The sequence below is a fragment of the Anguilla anguilla genome, chromosome 13 (genome assembly GCF_013347855.1).
Source record: "Anguilla anguilla isolate fAngAng1 chromosome 13, fAngAng1.pri, whole genome shotgun sequence".
Classification (NCBI taxonomy): domain Eukaryota; kingdom Metazoa; phylum Chordata; class Actinopteri; order Anguilliformes; family Anguillidae; genus Anguilla; species Anguilla anguilla.
In genome coordinates this window covers 26,306,836-26,328,734 of record NC_049213.1, presented here as the reverse complement: position 1 = coordinate 26,328,734, position 21,899 = coordinate 26,306,836, and the positions used below count along the sequence as shown (strand labels likewise).

At 37.3% G+C, this 21,899-nt stretch overlaps 1 protein-coding gene across 7 annotated transcripts in view; it reads left to right on the top strand.

Moving 5' to 3' along the window:
• Positions 1–21,899, top strand: part of fhit (fragile histidine triad diadenosine triphosphatase) — a 212,879-nt gene that overhangs the window by 59,218 nt on the left and 131,762 nt on the right. For all 7 annotated transcript variants that reach the window (XM_035389364.1, XM_035389367.1, XM_035389370.1 and 4 more), the window contains one exon: positions 14,987–15,109. In XM_035389364.1, coding sequence (XP_035245255.1) covers positions 14,987–15,109 — 123 coding nt within the window. The remainder of the gene's footprint in view (positions 1–14,986; positions 15,110–21,899) is intronic.

Here is a 21,899-nt window from a genome sequence, read left to right as displayed (position 1 = left end):
TATAGTTTCGCTTATCTCATTTCATTAACCATCGATCCATTGTCCCTAAAATGACCTGCGTGATAGGGCTATTTGCCGTCTGGCTTTTTTTCTTGCCACCAGCATGGCCCCCTGACAGATTGTGATCTTTGCGAGTCATTGCACTGTAGGCCATTTTAGTCTGTTTAGTGGTGGAATTTATTGTGAGCCTGATACTGGTTAGAGAGATGTATGCAGTCAATCACTGACTGACTGAACCAACAAAGTTTTTCTCTCTTTAGTTCACAGTAACACATTATATTGGTTTCATATAGGTGTCAATCTGTGACTTATTGGAACAAACATAATGGAAAAACACCATGTATTTTATGGTATTTGATGTCAGTCTCCCATAATTAGCTATTTGATTTAAAAAAATTAATCAGTCAAATAAAGCCATATTAGCTCTCAGATTCCATGAGCTTTGAATGATTATTAAGTGATTGTAGCTATTTTCACCTGTCGTGTATCTAGTTTTTATATCATCACATTTGCGAAACAGACAACATCATTTGTGTGACCGTAGGAATGTATCTGATTTCTCTCTGCCCCTCTTCCCGGTCTCCGCTCCACAAACATGACAGGAAACATCCTTGGGGCAATTTAGCCATGTTTCAGGTCTTATCTCTATAAAGACCTGTGGTGTCCTGGAGCGGTTTCTGTCCTTTGAAAGTTTTATGACTTTATTACCTCCCATAAGAGACAAAGGACACCATATTGGGGTCACAGACCCTGCGTGGCTACGTGCGGCACAAAGATCCATATTCCTTTTAGGTTTGAATGCAATCTGAGGCATTTAACTGAAATAACTGATTGAAAAATGTCTATATAGGCAAATGGTTGTTGAGGCTGTGAAGTGAAGTCTACAATTTTCGGAGCAGTTCCAGTTTAAAGCAGAAACCACGGCAGTGCTATTTGGTTTTGTTACACGGAAAATACTTTGCCTTATGGTGAGGATTGCAACTCATGTGATTTAACCAATGCCTGTCTACTGATATCGTCTGGTTTGTTAAGAAGCGGATGTACCACTTGTGTTCAGTATTCAGAGTGCTGAAACATTTTTACAAGGGCATTGACTGTTGGAACCACTGGATTCAGAAAATAAACATACTTTTAATTAATCCTTGCTTGTCTGACACACCATAGTTCCATATGATTATCCTCAAAGATGTGGTCCACATATTTTGATACCTCTAATGTATGCTCAAGCATTGTTATTGTCATTTGAGTTTTGTGAAAATCCTTTAAATGCTTTTTAGTCCTGACTGACAGTTCAGGATTGCTTGTATTTCATTGGGTCTGCTGTCTAGCCATCAGGCACTGGTCTGCATAAGCTGATCTCACTGTGATGGAAACAGCAAGCCATATTGAATTACAAGACTCTAAGGCGCGCACTCCTGATACTCCCAAGACCAGTCGTTACCATGGAAGCAATTCCATAAGTTACCATAGCATTTTGCACACACATGCATGCTTGTAGCAGATATACATTATACACAAATGGAAATCCGTATAAAGTACAGGCTCAGTGTGCCCATTGTCTTTTTAGACGAAATACCTTTTTTGGAAATTTGCCATTTCTGATCTTTTATATGATTTTCGTTCATTTCAGGAACTATGAAGATATGATTATTTCAGTGAAGACTTATATTCAAATACATTCCTGTGTACAGATGTATGTCACAATAAACCTTTAAAGACACAAAGCAAGCAGTCAATGTTACCTTGGCCAATGCTGTGTCAAGAAAAATGTACAGCTTCAGCAACATAACGCATTCTAAAATTCTTAACAGATTTTGTTGCCCACACGCAGCAAATTCATTGTTATATTTTTGAATGCAGTATTTACTGAGCGCTTTGGTTCCTCTGGTTGAATTGGAAGGTCGATCTGCAATTACCTTTTCCCTTTATTTTGAGTCTGCTTCCAATTGCAGTGTCTGTATTTCATCTCACTGCTGTTGTCAGCACTAGCATGTGTTGAAAAGCTGTGTTTGTTTTTTCCCTGCGAGAGGCTGTTGGGGGAAGATCAGAAGAGGCTGGCATGGCAAAAGAGCGCCACCTTTTTTACAAATGTACCTCTCTGCGATGGCTGTCATGCGACGGGGAGATGTCCCGGCAAAGCTTCCTTCCCCGCTTTTATTTGGAACCACTGCATCAGAGATGAAATGTGTTTCTGTGTACACGCCGATTCCAGACTAATGAATGCACAGAAGAGGCATGATCTTATCCAGCAGGTACCTGACTGAAGGCTGACCCTGGCCACCTTTTACCACAGAGTGTCATCTCTACTGTCAGAAGCACTCTCCTGCCAGCCACTGCTGTAAATTCAGATGGTAATTGGCCTCTTTTCAGCATCTGATAAATGATTTACCAGGCCAGGTATAATTTGGGAATGAATTATAGCTCTCTGTATTTTGGCTTTGGCATTGACTGTGACAGATCCGGGCATTGCACTGCTGTGCAGATAACCAGGGGATTTGTGTTGTTGATGTGTGAGGAGAAAAAGACACTTTCCATCTGCAGTCAGCTCACAGGACGCTGAATCTGCCAGTCCTGTGAGACCGGTGTCGCTCTGCTCCGATCAGGAAATATTACACTAGAAGTTTATTTTCCCATCTCCGGAATTTGTACTGTGTGTGCAGAGCAGCTTGTGGCATAATTTCCATACAAAGGCATAAGACGTTGGATTTTAAACTTAAACAATGGATTTTAAGAAAATTTAGATGTGGAAGCACTGAAAACTGAGCTTGGGAATTCTGTCATGTGAGGCAAAGCAGAGCCATGCAGAGACCTTTTGAGGGGCACATGCTCAAAGTCAGAGAAGGACATACCTAAAAACTATTTTTATGACACACACTTAGTGTACAGAATATATTTCACCATAATGAATGAATGAAATATAATTAAATGGAAGGTGTAAAGCTGTAATATAATTCCACAGGTCTTAAAGGTCTTTTATACATTGTTATGCATCATGATTAAAGCAGCATTTTTTTCATGAGATTGTTCAATATTATACTTAATGATCAAGTATTCTTAAAGGCACTGCTAACATGCATTTCAGCAGTTATGGACATACAATTCCTCTAATTAGTGGGTTTGGGCTTAAGAATATCTATTTTGGCTGATTAAGTAAGCCTGTTGTGCTTTGATGTAGGCACCTACGCTTTCAGTAATGCAGTTGTTCAGAGGATTCATATCGGAGGTCTGTTGGGGCCGTGGTAGCAGTGCTGGGCTGTTGGTTTGGGTCTCTAAGTGTTCCACCTTCTCCAATGGATATAAACTTGGAAGTTGACTCTCTATGACTGTTCATGTGGAACAACAGTCGAGGCTTAGAGCTTATTGCTGATTTTTAGATCACATTACATGTATTTGTGTACAATCCATTTGAGCTTTTCCATTTAAGAGAGATGACAGATTTTCTGTGCTTCCTGATGTTAATATTTACCTATTTACATCTATGAAATGTCCCTGGGACTGTGATATTTTGAGTTTAATTCCCAACAAGGATGGCCACAGAACTCACACCCGTAACAAATAACCACTTAGTGATAGGCTAGACCTCTCCCATTTCTCCCACAATTTGGAAATCAAATTTTCCCATCATATCTGTACAACAATTCAGGTGGGCACAACCTAGCATGTTTGTCATCAGGTATCAGTGAGGTCACCTGACCACATCTTTTCTATTCTATAATCTACCAGCTGAACTACCTCAGTTTCTGTGCCAGAGAACCTCACAGCTGGCACAACTGGCACAGGCAGATTGCAACTGTCCAAACAGCTGGAGGGTGCATTGAGCAATGCACTGGGTGCCATGCTGAGTGACACCCTCCCTCTCTCAGGGACACTGTGGCCAATCACACTTTGCCCTCTTGGTCTCCAGAGAACATTCTGCCCGAGTTTTGGAATAATGAGGTATCATAGAACAAAAAATGGGTGCAGCTACCATATGCTTCCAGTAACTCACTGCTTTGGCCCAATCATTGTCTTTTGTTGTGACAATAAAAACCTTTTTATTAGTTCAAACAAGTTGAGGCTTGACAGCTAATTGTAGTTAGTAAAGCAAATTCCCAGTAAAGAAATGGTTATTCTGGGAATGGGAACTTCATTGATCATGATGATATGTGATCCGGTGGATTAAGGATGACCCATTTTGTTTAATGATGTGTATTGAGCCATCCATCTAGAGATTATGAACTACCTCGTAGCCTTACATCAAAATGTGATTTTGTGTGTGTGTGTGTGTGTGTGTGTTGGTCTGTCTATGTTTTTAGTTTTAAATTCTACTTCATATGTGGCCTCTAGCAGTATGCCTAATTATATTTATTATATAAAATAAATCCTCTGATTCTACACTCATTACAAAAGCATTTTTCTCTGTCTCTCTGTGATATACTAATATTTATTCTATCCACTTCACAGAACATTGTTTATTCAAATGATTCAGTTCAATTTTATTTATATAGTGCTTTTTACAGAGGCACTGTCACAAAGACACTTTACAGGGGAAACGAGTAAAGACAATAAAGTACATTTTGCTTCATAGTCAACGAGTGGGCCAGAGCATTTTGAAAATGGTATTCCTAAATGAAAAATTGGCTTGAAGCACATGTTTTAATTAATCATGTTGTAAGAGGTCTTAAGAGAGACAGACAAGATACCACAATACAAACCTATTATATCCGTGTTCCACTGTACATACTTCATTCCCTTTTCTCCCCTTCACTGAAACCCTTCTGTGTGTAATTTCCTTGTATCTCTATGATATTTTGCAATTCTAATTCCCACTTTGGCAGCAAAATACAAACGATGGTAAGAGTAGCAGATTTGCATGAAGGGCATTCTAAATTCTAATGTCAAGGGTGATTAATCATTTTCCATTGCATTTCTCTCACTGAAAGATGGCTTTTGAATGCAACAGATATTGCCTGGAAGGAGTAGGTCTCTGCAATAGCTTTTTCGGATTAATTTCCCCCATCTTTGTGACTTTGTGTCGAATGAAAGAAATGTGAGGCCAATAAGTGTATAACATTTCCAGGTATGGACAGCACACAATGTATGTGTGTGCAGATAAATGCAAGTATTGGGAAATAAACAATTTTTGGTGATTTATATTTTTGTTGTATATATATATATATATATATACACACACACACACACACACACACACACACACACACAACAGCTTGGCTTAATACTTATATCTGACTCACTGACAGTTCTGTATTTTTTCTTCATATATATCCAGCTATGAAGCTGTACAAGAAAAAGCTTAATCACGGTTTCAAATTATGTGCATCAACAGTCTGACTCGCAAACAAATGTGGACAATGAGCATTTTTGTCATAAACTGCTAGCAAACCAACTGTTACAATATCATCCTATCAGCATTCAGATAGAGCCAAATAAAATGTCCACCAAATTCTTGAGGTCTTTCAAATTATTCTTCAATACCGTTTTTAAATATACAGTTTAATAAAAGCTGAGACTCTATGCTTTGTGAATTGTTAGAAATCAAATTTTTTTGGTATATATATATATATATATATATATATATATATATTCTGTTTAACTAGACTGTGATCTTTTTAAATGTTTTGAGCTAGAAAAAAAAACCTTTTGAGCTCTTTTTTTACACTCTTGGGTGAAGGATTTGATTGATGGATATTCCTTCTTTAATACTTTAATCTGCAGACTGAGAAAATGACATTGAAGGCACAGGTGTAGCTGATGTGGGATTTGCTTTTGGATTTAGAATGTTCAGCTCTTTCCAAAATCACCTCACTTCTGTGAATTTCTGGGGACAGTATGATAATGAGTAGATTGAATATGTATATCTCCTAATGTATACCAGCAACTTTTTCAGAACTTTCCAATTTACAGCAAGATTTAATAATATGCAGCAAGTGTGAAAATGATAGAATTTCAATGAGTGAACCGATATTTTGTTAAAACGAGGCACTCTCTGGGCATTACATGATTCATAGATTGATCTAACTTATGGTATAACTGGTGTTAATTACCTTGGGGGAAAACATGCTAATCACAATTAACTTTTGATTCACTGCACATCCCTCTATTTGAGAAACTAAATTTGATCTGTAATAGTACAGTAATACTACAGTGTAAAACCAATAATACAGAACATGTTATCCTGAATGACCATCAGTTTTTTTTTTTTACTGAGTTGTGACTACGCAAAAACTTTCAGATTACTGATTCCCCATTTCCTTTCTTGCTTTGCTTAAATAAATTTTTTTTCAGATATTTAAGCTTTATATTCGGTATTTTACTTAGCGTGGGTGGTCGTTTGACCTTTAACTCTGCCTTGTTTTTATGCAGCAGAGACAAATTTAGTGCACGGCTGGGGGCAATATTGGCCTGGATTCAGTGCAGTGTGATATACCCTTCACTCTGCAAGAAATGCAAATGCTACCATTCTACAGTTTTTTTACTTAGTCTTTAGTCTTTGAAATTAAATAAACATGAACTAAATTCAAGGAAGACTAATATTAGATTCTGGTAACCAGTAAAAAAGATGATTGTATTTTTATTCTGAACCTATTTTTTAGTGCAAGATAAAACATTGTTTTGATCACATGGACAGAAAGCAAGTGCAGAACATGGCTTGTGTCAATAGTGAATGTAATCATTTCTCAATGCCTTTTTCCCTCATAAGTCATTTTCTTATTTCTGATCTTTTATGTAACTGTATCTGTAGTTCATACAAGGTCCTACAATGACTGATGGGTTAAAAAGGTCAGTTTTTTGTCTCTTCACACGGAATCTCATTTCATTTACTGTAATCAATTATGCTGTGTTCTCCAAACATATGTTACATCTCAAAGCTCAATGTTCAAGTCAACAAAAATTGTTCTCTCCCATTACTTACTTGATGAATGAGAGGCACTATTGTTTCTGCCATGGATCTGTAGGCCATGACAGATGGCTGTCTGGTTTTAAATGTAACCATTGCATTTTTTAATGAATATGACTGCAGGGAGAGGAATTTAAGTTTGCTTTTTTGTGTGCAGATGTACACGCATAAAGTATCCAACAATCCTCAATCACAGCAAAGGTTATGGTGACAAAATAATCAATGGGTCAACAAAACTCCCCAGGGAGCACCAGAGATGTTGATATGGCTATTTGGCCAGAGGCTTAATCTTTTCTGTGCTCGTTTAGTTGCCCTTTCTCAGTGGATCCTTGTCCACCTAATGTAATTTCCACTGCTAATGCCTTTCCTGGAGATAGTGTGCTGACACTGCACATTATGATAATGATTTATGTACTCGCTCAAATAGGATGTTGCACATACAGTACTGTATTGTACGTATTCTTTCCAGAGGTGTCTGCTGCAATAGGCTGATTCCATTGACATAAATAACATGTTTTGAACTCATTTACATAATTCAACACTGAAATAAAATAATTTTCTAGATAGCCTGTTCAGGCTCTGAAACAAAGTAACAATGTTTTTTCACAGGAAATAGACAAACAGACACAGAAAGACATGAACTATTACTAAACATAACATCCAGCTGTCAGAAAATATAACCATTACAACCTGTTGTACACTTGCTGGTTAGACTGAGGCTGTGTCCTCTGTGGATGCACTGTAAGTGTGCTTATGAGTGTATTGTCTTCCACGGACCTGATGAAGATCCTCATAGATTTAAATGATAACACACAATAAAAAATTTGTTTTGGAAGCGTGAACAAGGTGCAAGCACTATTCTTACTCAAGGGGAGATCATGCCACAGACACAGGAAGCATGTGGTTCCTATCAAGTACATGCACACACATTGAAAAATGAAGTACACCAACGATAGCTGAGTTGTAAAAACATTGAAGTCCTTCCGAATTGCATGCATGCTCCGTTTTTACCAAGAAAACAGGGGTAAGCGTTCAGGGTGACAGAGATGAAACAAGACACTTTCATGATTACAGCCACCCCAGGAGTATTTGGAAAAGCACAGCTGAAGTTCTGAATTTCTGTGTTTCAGCAGAGCTTGGAGTGAATAGCTGGGGACACTGAGTTAAGGTTTGTGTGGAGTGAACTTTAAGGAGCTGTTAGGAAACTAAGGAATGCTTGGAAGAGAGTGGCTCTCTGGTAAAGACCCACTGCTCATTTAGCACAGATTTGCCTTTCCGTGGTGTTTCTGTTTGTAATTCTCTGATTGGGCTAAGCAGCTTATCTGCACAGTACTTAGGAAACCAAGAAAGTCAATCAGACTCTTGTCACAAGCTAGGCTTTTGTGTCTATTTTCTTTTATTTACTTTCTCAATTACTTTATATGGCTAAATAAATAAACAAATAATTAAATAAATGTATGCCAGTTTCAAAGTTTCATCCACCTTTGATCTGCTGTTCACTGTCCTCCTACTATTCTTCTTCTGGTGACATGATTCATGTGGGAAGACTGCTCGGTGTAAGTATTTCTTTCCTCTCCACCTACAAGCAGCAACATATTTGAATCAGCATCAATGCTGCTAACAGTCGCAACAGCATGGATTCAAATAACATTTGTGCTAAGCTCTGACTTACAAGCAAACATAAGTGTTTTTTCCTTTAGTCATACAATATTTGGTACTTTCAGCAATCACCAAAATTAACTCTCCAATCTCTGAGGAAAAAACTGATGCATTTATTTGTAAGTCAGTAATAAGGACAAATACCTACTTGTCCAAACCAAAACCCATACAGATTTACCGTTTCCAGAATAACACAAGGTTTATAGACAAAGTGATTGCCCTTGGGAGGTGGTTGTCATAATAGATCATGACCTTATTGGTTTCTTATCTTTGGTCATGATCGGTATGTGTCTTGTAGATAAATTTATACTGTGCCACACTGTAGTTTATAGAAATAATCACGCCTGTTTTTGTCTGAGCACACTGTACTGGTCCTCATTGTAACAAGACTAGCTCTTTCATTTTTTAAATCATAGTGTTCAGGGCTGTGCTGTAGATGGGAGGATGATAACTCTGTGTCAGACAGGTTTACTGTTGAGCTCCTGCTGATCAGAAAATTGAATCTAAGATTCCTTTGCAGAATTTAGGCAGAGTTGGAGATAATATACCCAAGTCTTTGGTTTGTAAACGATCAGATTATACTTCGTCATCATTTATTCTTTTCTTAATCATGTCTGCATCCTATAGCTTCACTGTTTCTGTTTCTCCGGTTCCTCTTCTCTTTTTTTCCTGAATTTCATTATGCTGAAGTGCATTCACTATAGAATTGAGAGAGGTTGAGTAGTTCACAGACCACTGAGGATGACAGATGTTCTCCATGCAAACACAATGGTGACAGTGGATTTTTATTGAACATTGCACTTCACTCTTTCATGATAATTAGGACCTATTTTACAGGTGAAAACCACACAACTTCATTTGCTTTTGCTTCTGATTGATTATTTTTACTCTCCCTGATAAATGGTGCTCGCAGTTGTAACCAGGGGTTGACTTGATGTTAACAAGCTTTCATTTAATAACATTGAACTTTGTCACAAAAAGGATAAATGCAACATCTAGCAGCACTGACTTAAATAAAATAGCACTCACTCAGATAAAAACCTAAGCTTTCAGATGCACTTCTATTCAAGATGATCACAAGATGATGTGATTAGCCTTTGTGCTCAACAAGTTTTTCTTAGTTACTTTAAATGGATTGTGTCAGATAGGTCTTGCATCATCTGTCTCTTCAGTCTGCACTGAAGGAAATGTTGTTGATCATTAGGAAGAGGCCTTATTGGCTCTTTTCAAGAGGAACTGGGCATTAGAGCAAAATTATTGCCAGTGGGTTCTTCAAACCACTCCAAGTACATTAATTCTGTTTTCAGCCACTGAGCTCCTCATTTAACATTTTATTTATAAGGAATATTCGATAATTAGGGCCAATTATGATACCCAGACTGGCAGGTGTGAATGAAGAGGTTGAAGGGTTACCCAGTCTCTTTGTGTGAGTTAGTATTGCTGGTGTTGAATCTCTATATGTGTGAGGGTTTGGGTGTTTTAATGATTACAAAAATATATTTACCTTTTTTATTCCTTGACTGAGTGTGCTTTGAATTTTAATGACCATGAATTCATTTAGTATAACAACCTTGTGCATTGGTGGCCTTTGTAATTATTGTTATAAAAGTGAAATAGTAACTATTAGAAATATAAGACATAAAATGTGCATTCAACATGTTGTTATGGTTTAGTAAGAATCAATTATACCGATAATGGCAATGCATTCTGAAAATGACCACACAGCTAAAATGTGAGCTTGTGCAATACAGTATGACATGACTAAAAAAAGTACTTGCACTGATTGATCTTGTTGTTGACTTACTGTAGTATTGTATCAATTATTCATTTTATGAAGTAGAATTTTACCTCTCTGGACCATTTAGCATTTTTAAACTTGTCTATTTTATGATGAGAAATTAAATACTGTTACCATAATATGAAAGTTTAAACTGAACATAATTGTGAAATAATTGTAATTGGAGCAAGAGTGTGTCACTATAGAAAATTATGATTTATCTTGCATTGTGATTTAAAGTGGGTAAGTTCTGGATTTAATCATTTCTAGGAATAGGAATGTATAGATTCACAATGGATCCGAACAATAGTTGTAATAATAGTAATAATAATAATAATAATAATAATAATAATAATAATAATAGTAGTCTTGTAAGTACCTGCAACCTTTGCAGTATCTGCGGCTGAACATGACTGTGTGTTGAGTTGCTTTGTGAAAAGCAATTTAGATTATGATATCATGGTCCTCTTTTAAACTGCTCAAGGTTGTAAGTGTGACTGCCCGAGCCTGTAGCTTTTGTGATGCAGGCCCCAGATGATTTTGTAATGGGCTCACCCTGCCTTTGTCCAGAGCGTCATGCCTGAGTATATTTTAGGAACTCTGGGAGAGAAACTGAAGGCACAGGGGCCTCTTTCAGCCGCATGCTGTACTCTGCTCTCCCAGAGATAGGCTTTCAGTTTCTTAATCCTGCTTTCTTTGTGTATATTTAAGTTGTCTCTCACAAACAGTACCTTTGTAACCTTCAGAGAGGAAGCAAACAGTTGGATGCCTTTGTGTTACCGGGAGTGGGCATGGGGACAGCTAATGGTGTGTGTTATTATTGTATTGACTTATACTGCACTGTAAAAAATAATAAGGCTCCTCCAACTACAAAATTGTAAATAACTGATTGCAATGCATTATTTAAGTTGGCTTAATTTCTTTGAATGACAAATTCTAAGCTGTAATGACAAATCTTTTATGTAGACACTGCCACCATAAGTTTTCTGAACTCCTATTATGTTGTTCAGCTAACAAGATTATTAGGTCCAGTGGTGCAGGGAATACCATTGTCTCCTCATAGCAAGAAGGTACCATGTTCGCATCCTGGCCACCCCCACCAAATACACACTGGTATATAGGCTCCAGCTCCCTGCAACCCTGACCAGGAGTAAGCAGTATAGTAAATGGATGGATAGATACATGGAATTTTACCACATCTTGTTTATATGTACCCACAAAAACCATTGTTTTTTATGTTCGCCCTGTGTAAAATTCATAGTTATATGAATTTAGGGTAATGCTTTATAATAACCCCGCATAATAATGTATTCATAAGCATCAACAAATAGATTACAACCCATTATTTATTATTACTTTGTTATATACTGTTAGTGGGCTCAGTAAATAGTTACATATCAGTAAATATATTTATAAGAAATGCATTCATGATTTATAAGCTCATTATAAGCCTATTGATAACAGTATGTTTTCAATTCATAAAGCATTTATAATTGACTTCTCATGCACTTGTAAGCAGTTATTATCAACTCATAAGATTGTTTATATGACATTTGTAAACCGTTAACTCATTTGTCAACATAATTATAATTGCATTTATATACATCATGAAATGTACATGAATTTGTATCTATTATGTATTAATTGAATTATTAAATGTCCAATTCATGATGCAAATTGATCCATTTACAAATGTGTCAATAGATTTGGTCTTTTTCAACAACTGTTATTGATAGATATTAGACTGATAATAGAATGGCAGACAGACAGGCAGATACTATTGTTGTGCATGTTTAAGCTCTGACATTTTGACAGAACTTTGCCACCTGTGTCCCTCTTGATCCAACAGTGGGTGTTAATGTTCCTGTGTGCAGACACACGGCCACGTGGCATTGTGCCGTTTACATCTGCGGTTATCAGTGCATGGATGCGGTCTTGTCAGTGCTACCATTTTAATATATCATGACAGATTAAACATTGGTTTATTTTAGATTGTGTACATTTATAGTACTGAATTTGTGCCGGATTTGGATTGGCTGCATTCCAGGATTTCTGTGGATCTCGCACCTCTTGCACTGGTTCACAAACATTTTCAAACATAAACCCCCCCACCCCCCAACCCTGCCACACCACCCCAGTTTGTGATCACAGTACACCTGTCAGAAGTCCCCCTCCCTTTTCGCAATCACAATTTCAATCGTGCATTCAATTTCAAATAACCATGTGTGGTATCACATGTCAATGCCAATAATCTCAGACACAAAGTTTAAAATTTGAAGTCGATGGAGGTTGATTTTTCTGCTGATTATTTTTAGAATGAATTTTCAGATTAAATTAAACCTTTACACAAGACATCGCATTCAGGTTTATAGGTTTATATCATCTAGAGGGAAAATATGTATCACAGGTTGAACACAGCCTCCTGTATTTCAATGATTGCACCATAGCCTTTCAATCTGTGTATTCAAGGTAAGATAAGGATTCAACATGTCACCTCCTGGAAAGTTTTGTGTATAGAGTGGAATGAACCGACAAATGTATAAACATTTATCTCTAGCTTCAATTGCAATGGGTAGGTGCTGTAAATGTAAATGGTATCTCAAAAACGAAAAACATTTTCATGTATTTTTTAACAGTTATTCCTCAAACTTTGTCAGAATGTTTTGGGAAAGCTTTAAGATAGCACACGTGAACCAGATGCACAGTGAACTCAGCACTATTCTTGATGAAACGCTTCAGTTTTAGGTGAGCTCTCTCGGTCTCTCTCTCTCTCTCTCTCTCTCTCTCTCTCTCTCATATTTCTGATCAAGAGGCTGATATAACTTTTGCTTAAGAAATTCTGCCTGATGAAAAAGGGCGTAATGAACATTAATTGGGCTGTCACTATGCAAAATAAAGTAATTGCTCTATTCTTAATTTTTAATTGTGGAATAGCTGGGTTCCATTCAGAATGTTAATGTCTGAGACAGCTGGCGTTCTCTGTGTTTACGGGTCTTCTGGGACTCTGTCCAAATCCAGCCAGGGTTCTGCTCTGCAAGCTAACCAAAGTAGCCAAATTGATGCAATATGAGGACAGAGGCACAGTGAGAATGTTGTGCATGAGGGAGAGGGAAAATGGTCCCTCATTACCCTGAAGTTTCAGCTGCAATGTTCTGTACCTAGACCCTCAATCTGACAATGCAATCATATAGGCTCAATTTACCTTCATTACCATAATTAATTTGCCTCACCCTCTACAAGTCATGCACAATCCAGAGAAATTGGTCATGGCAATATGGTTTGGTAATATGTAAATATAACAGGAATAGGAAAACAAGGAAGTATTTTCTTTTTGTTTGCATCTGACAATAATTATTTTTGCCTGTTCCTCACCCATCCAGATGCGCATCAGACTATAACCTCTTGAGAAAAAAAGTAGAAGTTTTTAATTTTTTCAGTGAAAATATTTTAAAAAATATTATTCATTTAATTTTTATGCAATGTCCCTTGCAGTGTTCTTGAAATTAAGACCAAAGACTCATGTCCCCTATCGGGTGCACAAATGAATTGCTGGGTCTCAGGAAGATATATGTATATATAGAGAGGGTTATTCATGGGTGCAATAATGGTATTGAGCATGTACTACCCTTGATAAAGCAAATGCCTCAGAATTATTGCAATGACAAACTGTGAACTATGTACAGGAACTGTGAATTTGTTTAATTCAATGCATAAGATGTTGTAAATTATGTTTGCCAAGCAACATGGAGAAATATTTTTTAAAAATTGGTTTTGATGCGATTGAGACTTAATTTTCATACTTTTCTGTATCCAACATTTGCATTCAGATGCTGCGCCTTTCAGACTCAAGCCCTTTAACCCATCACATCTGTAATCAAAACGCTGTCCTTAAGCATTCAGAGCATTGCATATTCTCCTCAGGATCAGTCCTTTAAAATATTCTCTGTGAAGATAGCCTGTTAAAAAGCTCTGTAGCTGCAGTAATTAATGTTGCTGCTAGGGATCGTGTGTATATTTTATAAAGAGCGTATTTTGGTTGGATGTGACATAATCACAGAGACCCTGTTAATATCCCTGGCATCTTCTAATTTGGATGATAATAGATGATCATCTTCCCAAAATGAGACATGAAATGGGATAATTTTGTTTACTTTTTTGGTTAATGGCATGCATTCAAAGCCTGTATTTTTGTCATAAGTCCAAGCTTACTCAAATATGTTCAAAATGGGTTTCTGTTAAAGATTTCAGTACTTTTCCATACTACCAGATTTTGAGTACTACGAGTACTGTGACGACTACTAATCTATGACAGCTGCACATGAAATCTGTCTGTGGCAATTTCACAAGTAAAGTATTACAAGGCAATGACTGCACAGCTTAGCTGGGGGACTGTCCAACTGTGAAGCCGGCAGCTCAACATCAAGAAGGACTTGAGTTTTCTCTCTCGATGATCACAGAAAATGTGTTCTGCTGGATATTGTGGAATATGTTTACTGTCTCCCCTGTGTTTCATCCCCTGTTTAAAGGATGTTCACCTATTTGCGGAAACATTATTTCAGGATGTGGTTGATGCCTATTTAGGAAAGCCTTAGCTACCATCAAACTCAAACCACAGTAAGTAACAATCATTTGACTTATCTTATTTCTTTCAGTGCCCGGAAATATGAACACATCCACATTTCGTTTTGGCCAGCACATCATCAAGGCATCAGCGGTGTTTCTTCAGACGGAATTGTCCTTTGCACTGGTAAATCGAAAACCAGTGGTCCCTGGACGTATCCTTCTTTCCTTATATATTATTTTTTCCGAAGGCCTGTTATGACTCAGGCAGTGAATTTGTGCGTGCTGATGCCAGGCGAGAGGGTGAACTGACAGCCATTCTGGTCTAAATCAGGTCCAGGTAAGACGTTGCTTTCTTGTTTCTCTTGCCAGCCACTGGAACATTGTGTGCTCAATGGAGCATCACAACAGCCTCTGGTTGCTCAGCAACAGCTTGGTCTGAGGGAAGTGCGTGATGACCTTATGAAAAGGCTATATAAACAGATGTTTATGGCAGAAAAGTTTCAGGAGAAGTACAATTTCATGACAAAACAAAGCATGATTTGATTTTATGTATAAAGCCTATATTAAAACAGATATGAAACCTATATTAAACCAGGGATAGAACATATATTAAAACAGATGTTTTATAATGAACACTGCAGTGAGTGCAGGCAATACTGAAGAGGAGCAATCATGTATCACTGTCAATTTTGCCATTTCCTTTTATTTTACTATGTCAAAATGCCCAATACTTAGTCTGTTAATCTGATTGGTCAACAAACAAACAAAGCTTGAATACAATTGCATACATTCTGCTCTGGTTTTTTGAATAATGTGCCTATTCTCTTTTTGAATAATACAGTGCATTCTTGGCTTTGTGGGCAAGAATGCACACAAAGTGTAGTGGCAGTGTTATTTCAATGTTATTTTCATGGCCACTGTGACAAGCCTGCTTTCTTCTTTTCTTTTTTGAAGCACTGAATAAACTAAAGTGACTTTGAAATCATGGACATCCATCTGTCCAAGTCACAGAACTGTCTGTAGTCCAAGTTCATGCTGCTTTACCAAACCATTGTTGTTATCTGTTTGATGCTACAGTCATTGGGCCTCATTCACAAAACTTTCCTTAAATTATACTTACATTTGTTATTATAAATGTTCATATGAAGAACCACTATGGGATTCAGAACACGTGTGCAGACCTTTGTTTTTGTGCATACCCCAGGTGTATGATGATTGGTGACTTAATGAATTTTATCCGCAATCCTGTTCATGTGATTAGCATAAGGAAACAGACATAAACAAATACAGATAAAAAAAGAAAAAAGATGAATGCTGAAATGTTCTAGGAAACATTCCTACACACAATTTACGATCGAATGTGATCGTATGCATGTTTCGTAAATGAGGTTTATTGTCACTTCTCTGTTTTCAAAACAGGAGAATCTGAATCTGTGCTCTAAATGAAATCTTTGAAGCTGTAATGAGTATAGGTATACACACGTTTGTATGTGCCACTGTATTCGGCTGTTGGATTTTGGTAGATGCTTCCCTCTTCCACTGAGGAAGTGAGAGCGAGTGGGAGCAAAGTGGATGACCAATGGGATGAGCACATAGTGTGCACACAGTGCTCATGGGAGTTGTAGTATTCATATAGTATCACTACAAATTGACTTAACTATTTCAGATTTTGTAAACTACATTTTCTTCATAGAAATTGCTCCTGCTGAAGTGACTAGTAAGAGTGACTGAGTTACATGCCACTGCCAAATTCTACCCACATTTGGCCAGTGGCGGGTGTTAATGCCAAGCCTGGGTTTCATGTATGAGTGTGCATAGTGGTAGATGAATAAGAATAGTTCTTTGTTTGCTTGCCTCTCTGTGTAGCGGAATTGCTCTTGAGCATTACCTGCAATAGGTTTCATGGGTGATTGCTCCCCCAGATCAAAGCCTCTGTTTTTTTCTCTCTCCTTTTCTTTCTTTCTTTCTGTCTGTCTTTTTGGCTGGACAGCAACAGCGGGCCCAGCCCTACAAACGCGATATCTGTGACTGAGTGACTGAGTGAGTGATGAAGTTACCCCATTGGTCGACCGAGATATGAAGTTACACCATTGGTCGGCCGGATGAAGTGTGTTAGGTCCAGGCCCTGGTTTTGTTTCCTCTTACTCTCTCTGTGTCTCTGTCTTTCAATTCACACACACACACACTTTACTTACCATAGAACTAGTGTCAGTATTTTTCATATGATGTGATATGATTTAAAAGACTGCTTTTAACATTGTTGAAGGGTATTGATTCTTCACATTCATTTAAAGGCCACTGAAACAGCCATGTCACAATATCATTGTGTTGATGACATTATTTCAGCAAGGTGTTATTCACCCAGACTGTTACATTACATTACAGGCAATTAGCAGATGCTCTTATCCAGAGCGATTTACACAACTTTTTACATAGCATTGCATCCATTTATACAGCAGGATATCAGAAGCAATGCAGGTTAAGTACTTTGCTCAAGGGTACAACGGCAATGTCCTACCTGGGAATCGAACCTGTGACCTTTAGGTTACAAGACCAGCTCATTACCCATTATGCTACACTGCTGCCCGCATATGTTGCATGCGGTCGCTAAAAAGACGAATTCATTTTTGCATGAGCTGTTAAAAATGAATAGAAAATAGATCTGTCCTGACTGGTGACAATTAAGCTTGTTGTGAAACAATTCGACTTGTTGTGATGTTGAGGTAATGAACCTCCACATGCAAAGGTGTGATGTGCCAGGTGTTGTAAGATTGTCTCCTTTTCCCTGTCTCAGTCCAGCCAAGATTCATTAATGCATGTAAATGATTTATAGTGCTATGGTTTATTAATTGCTGGAAGCATCAACATTTAATTTAGATTTGTCTCATGCACTGTTTTGTGTCAGGAAGGCTAACTGCCACTGATTTAATGCATGGTGCCTATCTATTAGCGAAATGCTGCCAATCACATATTTTTATTATTTGCAAAGAATGTTTCATATTTTATATTGTGGTTAAGATTCCTAGTCTGCCATTTTAAGGTCAATGTCTTGACCCATTGTAAAGCTTTCTATTATATTGCCTGTTCAGCACCAGAGCAAAGTTACAGTAAGTTTCTACTGTTAATGGCCAAACTCAACTTGAATTGATCTAGCTAGCCCAGATGCTTTTCTGTTTTTGTCTTTTTGATTAAAGCTGTTTTATCCTCTCGGGTCCAGTAGCTGCAGTCAGTAACATGTTGAAATGCATTTTGTCCTTCATTCCTATTACTAGTACTACTATTACTACTGGGTAGGTGTTTTCCATCTTAGGCTGTATGATATCTAAGCAATATTTGCATACATTTTGGGCTGAGAAAGGTAGCTGGACAGCTGAAGTATGACTTCCCTCGTGGTGGATTCTATGTTTCTGCACTTTATTGCTTTTCTAGTGAAGTGCTAAAACGACAGGGCCTAAAAGGGCACGCGAGCTGAGAGAAGGGCAGCCTGCTTTGGCGAGTGGCAACAACATGCTGCAGGGATCCTTTTCAGATTGAAATTCAGCCCTAGAGGGTGGCAGATTGGGATTAAACTCAAGAGACCCCCCCAGTACACAGAGCTCCTAATCAGTGGCTTTCAGAGTTCAATCAAAAAACATTTCCAAACCAAAAACACTTCTATTTGACCATAAAATTATACCTTTGTCAAGTTCCCCACATGCTTCTGATTGAAAATAATAATGCTATTTGCTTGAAATGAACTTAATGTTCAATTAATGTTCACTGAGGCCTGTCCTCTGAACCTTATCTATTGTATCTGTTGTGAAAGACTAATATAAACTATATATCAGTCACAGGAAGAGTGAAAATTAATTTGTGGTTTCACATATTCCATAGGTCAATTTATGTAGATAACATGAGTATAATGCCTTTAGAACTGAAGGTAACTTAGTTTGAGCATTTACCTTTTTTTTGGAAAAAAGTAGGGCTCAGGGTAGAGTAATTGGAACTGTTAATGTGGAAAATTATTTATTCTGTATGTGTGATTATAGTATACTTGTCTGCTTACTAGCTGTTGTATAGTGAAGTATATGTAAAGTTCATAGGTTGAGTTGGGTGTCCCAGACCAGTCTCTTTAAAAAGTTTATGTTATGGATTAAACAGCATTACGTAAATGTTGTGGGAGACAGTAATTTGGCAATGACATTTATAGATTATGTTTTGAAATAAGACAAAAATAAAATTGTATTTTCCATGGTATTTGATCTGTATGTGTGTGCAGTTGACCAAAATTTATCATGGCTGTGCCCATGGAACAGACTGGACCTCAGGCCACTATAAAGGTCGAAGGTCACCTGCATTTCTGGGGTTCATATACCTGGGTTGCCTGTGTTACAGCCTCTGAGGTGAGCAGCAATTTGATGCTGATGATTTGTATATTCGCAACTTCCACATGTGTTTGAAGTTTGTAAATTATTTGTTGAGTTGTATTTTTGTTTTTGTGGTGGTTACTGGTAAATCTTAAGCCTTTAATAAAACCAGTTATTTTTATTCACTGCACTGTCCTTCATACCTGCTCCATGCAGTCAGTTTTCTGTGAGCTGTGAGATGTGAGCATTACATTGTAAGTCAGACAACAAATGACAAAAACAATTATTAAAAATTAATTACCTGTGTGTGTGTGTGTGTGTGAGAACACATACTGTATGTGTAATATGCATGTGCTATTTATGATGTGTTTAAGTGGCAGCTCATATAATTTGCTGTTACGGGACAAAAATGACTTCTGCTGCTGAAATTATAATTCAGCTGCTGCAAATTTAGTCCGATAATTCTCTGAAATCCTGCACAATACGTTTAATGCCTGCTCTTATTCTTTGTTGCTGTAAATCCGCATTGTCATTTAGTTTGTTTGCTTTATGCAAATGTAGGGTTGAATTGTTGCCATAGCTTATTATGCAGCTGAATCCGTAAGCCTGCCCGTGTTATCAGCAGAGCAGCATCTTTTATTATAGAAACTGTTGTGTATGACTGTTTGCATTCACATATGCGGCAAACATCAAAGTATCTGAATTTGCATATGTTTTACGCACTAACCAGATCAATTGATTTGCTATTGGACCTTTTTTTCTGTTCTGGGGGATTTTAATCCAGTCAGTGGCTCTCAAGAGAAAACTACATTTCCCTCTTCTTTTTGAATGTGAAATATACTTTTCACTCTGAAGTCTGTATTGTATTTTGGTATACAAAAATGGGAATTTAAAATCCAGACTGCATTTCACTTCATAGTTCAGAATATAACAGTGACAGCTGCTGACATCCAGTTATGTTTTGAACTGTGGATATGTGACATTCGTTCCTTCATTTCAATACCACCTTATGTCTGTTTTCATATACGCTATACCGATTTACGTAAGGCTATGTATAATCTCTTATATCACTAGGCAGTAGTGGTTACATTCTTTAGGCCTAGATTATTTATTTATTCATTCATTCATTTGTTCATTTATTTATTTATTTATTTATTTATTGATTGATTCAGGAAGCTACCAGTGTGAATAGTGTCATGATGGTTGACTATCAACAATACGCTTCTTTGTGTGGCTTTGGTCAGTTGAAAGGGGACATGGTATCACATTTTTGCTCGAGGTCAAGTTGACCCTACCGTTCTTTTAACATTGAATAAGGCGTGTCACTTGCAGTCCTCCAGGGTCCAGAAATGTGTCCTAAATGATGCAAACAATGTATGGGGGGGGATCGTTTTATCTTTGTCAAAAAGGTTTCCAAAATGCCATCTGATAAACACCTGAATAGTTAATCTGCTAGTTTTGGGGGAAAAAACAAACGAAAAAAAAACAATCCCTGTAAACATGTTACAGTAGCATTGCTTTGCAGTGCCAGAGACGTACTCAAGGTCAAACATGAGTGAAGGATTATGTGTTTCATATCAGGCCAAACATATCTGCTTCTATTGCATTTGAATTTCTCATAGAAAAGAGGCAACCTCATCAGGAACATGTAAATCCTTTAAAAACATGAATAACACATTTTGATTAAACAGTTCCCTTCAGGATTAATTCATTACAACAACGTTGTGAATAGTTGATTACAAGATCCTACTAATCCTATTAAAATTCATAATTAGCAGCATTTTTTCCAGTCGTCCTGAGGTACTAAATGAAAACACACTAAAATGACCTGAAATCATTTCAGCAAAATGGTCATTCCTTCATTATACCTCAGAAATGCAAGTGTACAATGCACAGTCATTGATAACTATAATATTCTGCTATATAATAGGTGATTTGTTGATCAGTTCTGATGATCAGTGCCTGATCAACGTGACAGCCATCAGACGCTATGGTGCTCCTGTGCCGGGATACTGTTCCCAGCTTTATATATTGTAAAGCTACAGAATAATGATGATTGTATTACTGACGTTGTTATGGTTACGTAACCATTCCAGATCACTGAAATGAGTGTCACAGCACAATGCCCCTGTTCTGCGGTGCTGTCCTTGTCAATAATTTTATTCTTCAAACAAAAGCAAAATAAGAAATAAAACGACCACCTCATCACGTAGTGACCTTGTGTCGTTCAGATGGGAGGATGGCGTATGTAAAAATGGTCCATTACATATATTATAATAAATTTTAATAAAATATATTAAATAATTTATATATAATATATTTGACAAACAAATGCAAATGGTACCACCTTTAACATTTATTTATTGGGTTACCCCCACCTCCCCTCCATTACATCTACTGAATAAATGCATAAATGCATTTTCATCTCTCTGATGAGTGGCCATAACAACTTCACTGTGCATTAGAACTGATTATGTTAAAAGTGTGCTGCATTGCTGCCAATATAGAATTCAGAGAATAATTAAACAATATGCATAAAAGGAGAAAGCTTTACCTAGTCTGTGCTTGTAAAAAAAAGTTGGGTTTTGCGATTGCAGACCGGCAAGGGGGTGGGGGTAGAATATGCTAAATTGATAAGCTAGTGCCCTTGAACAAT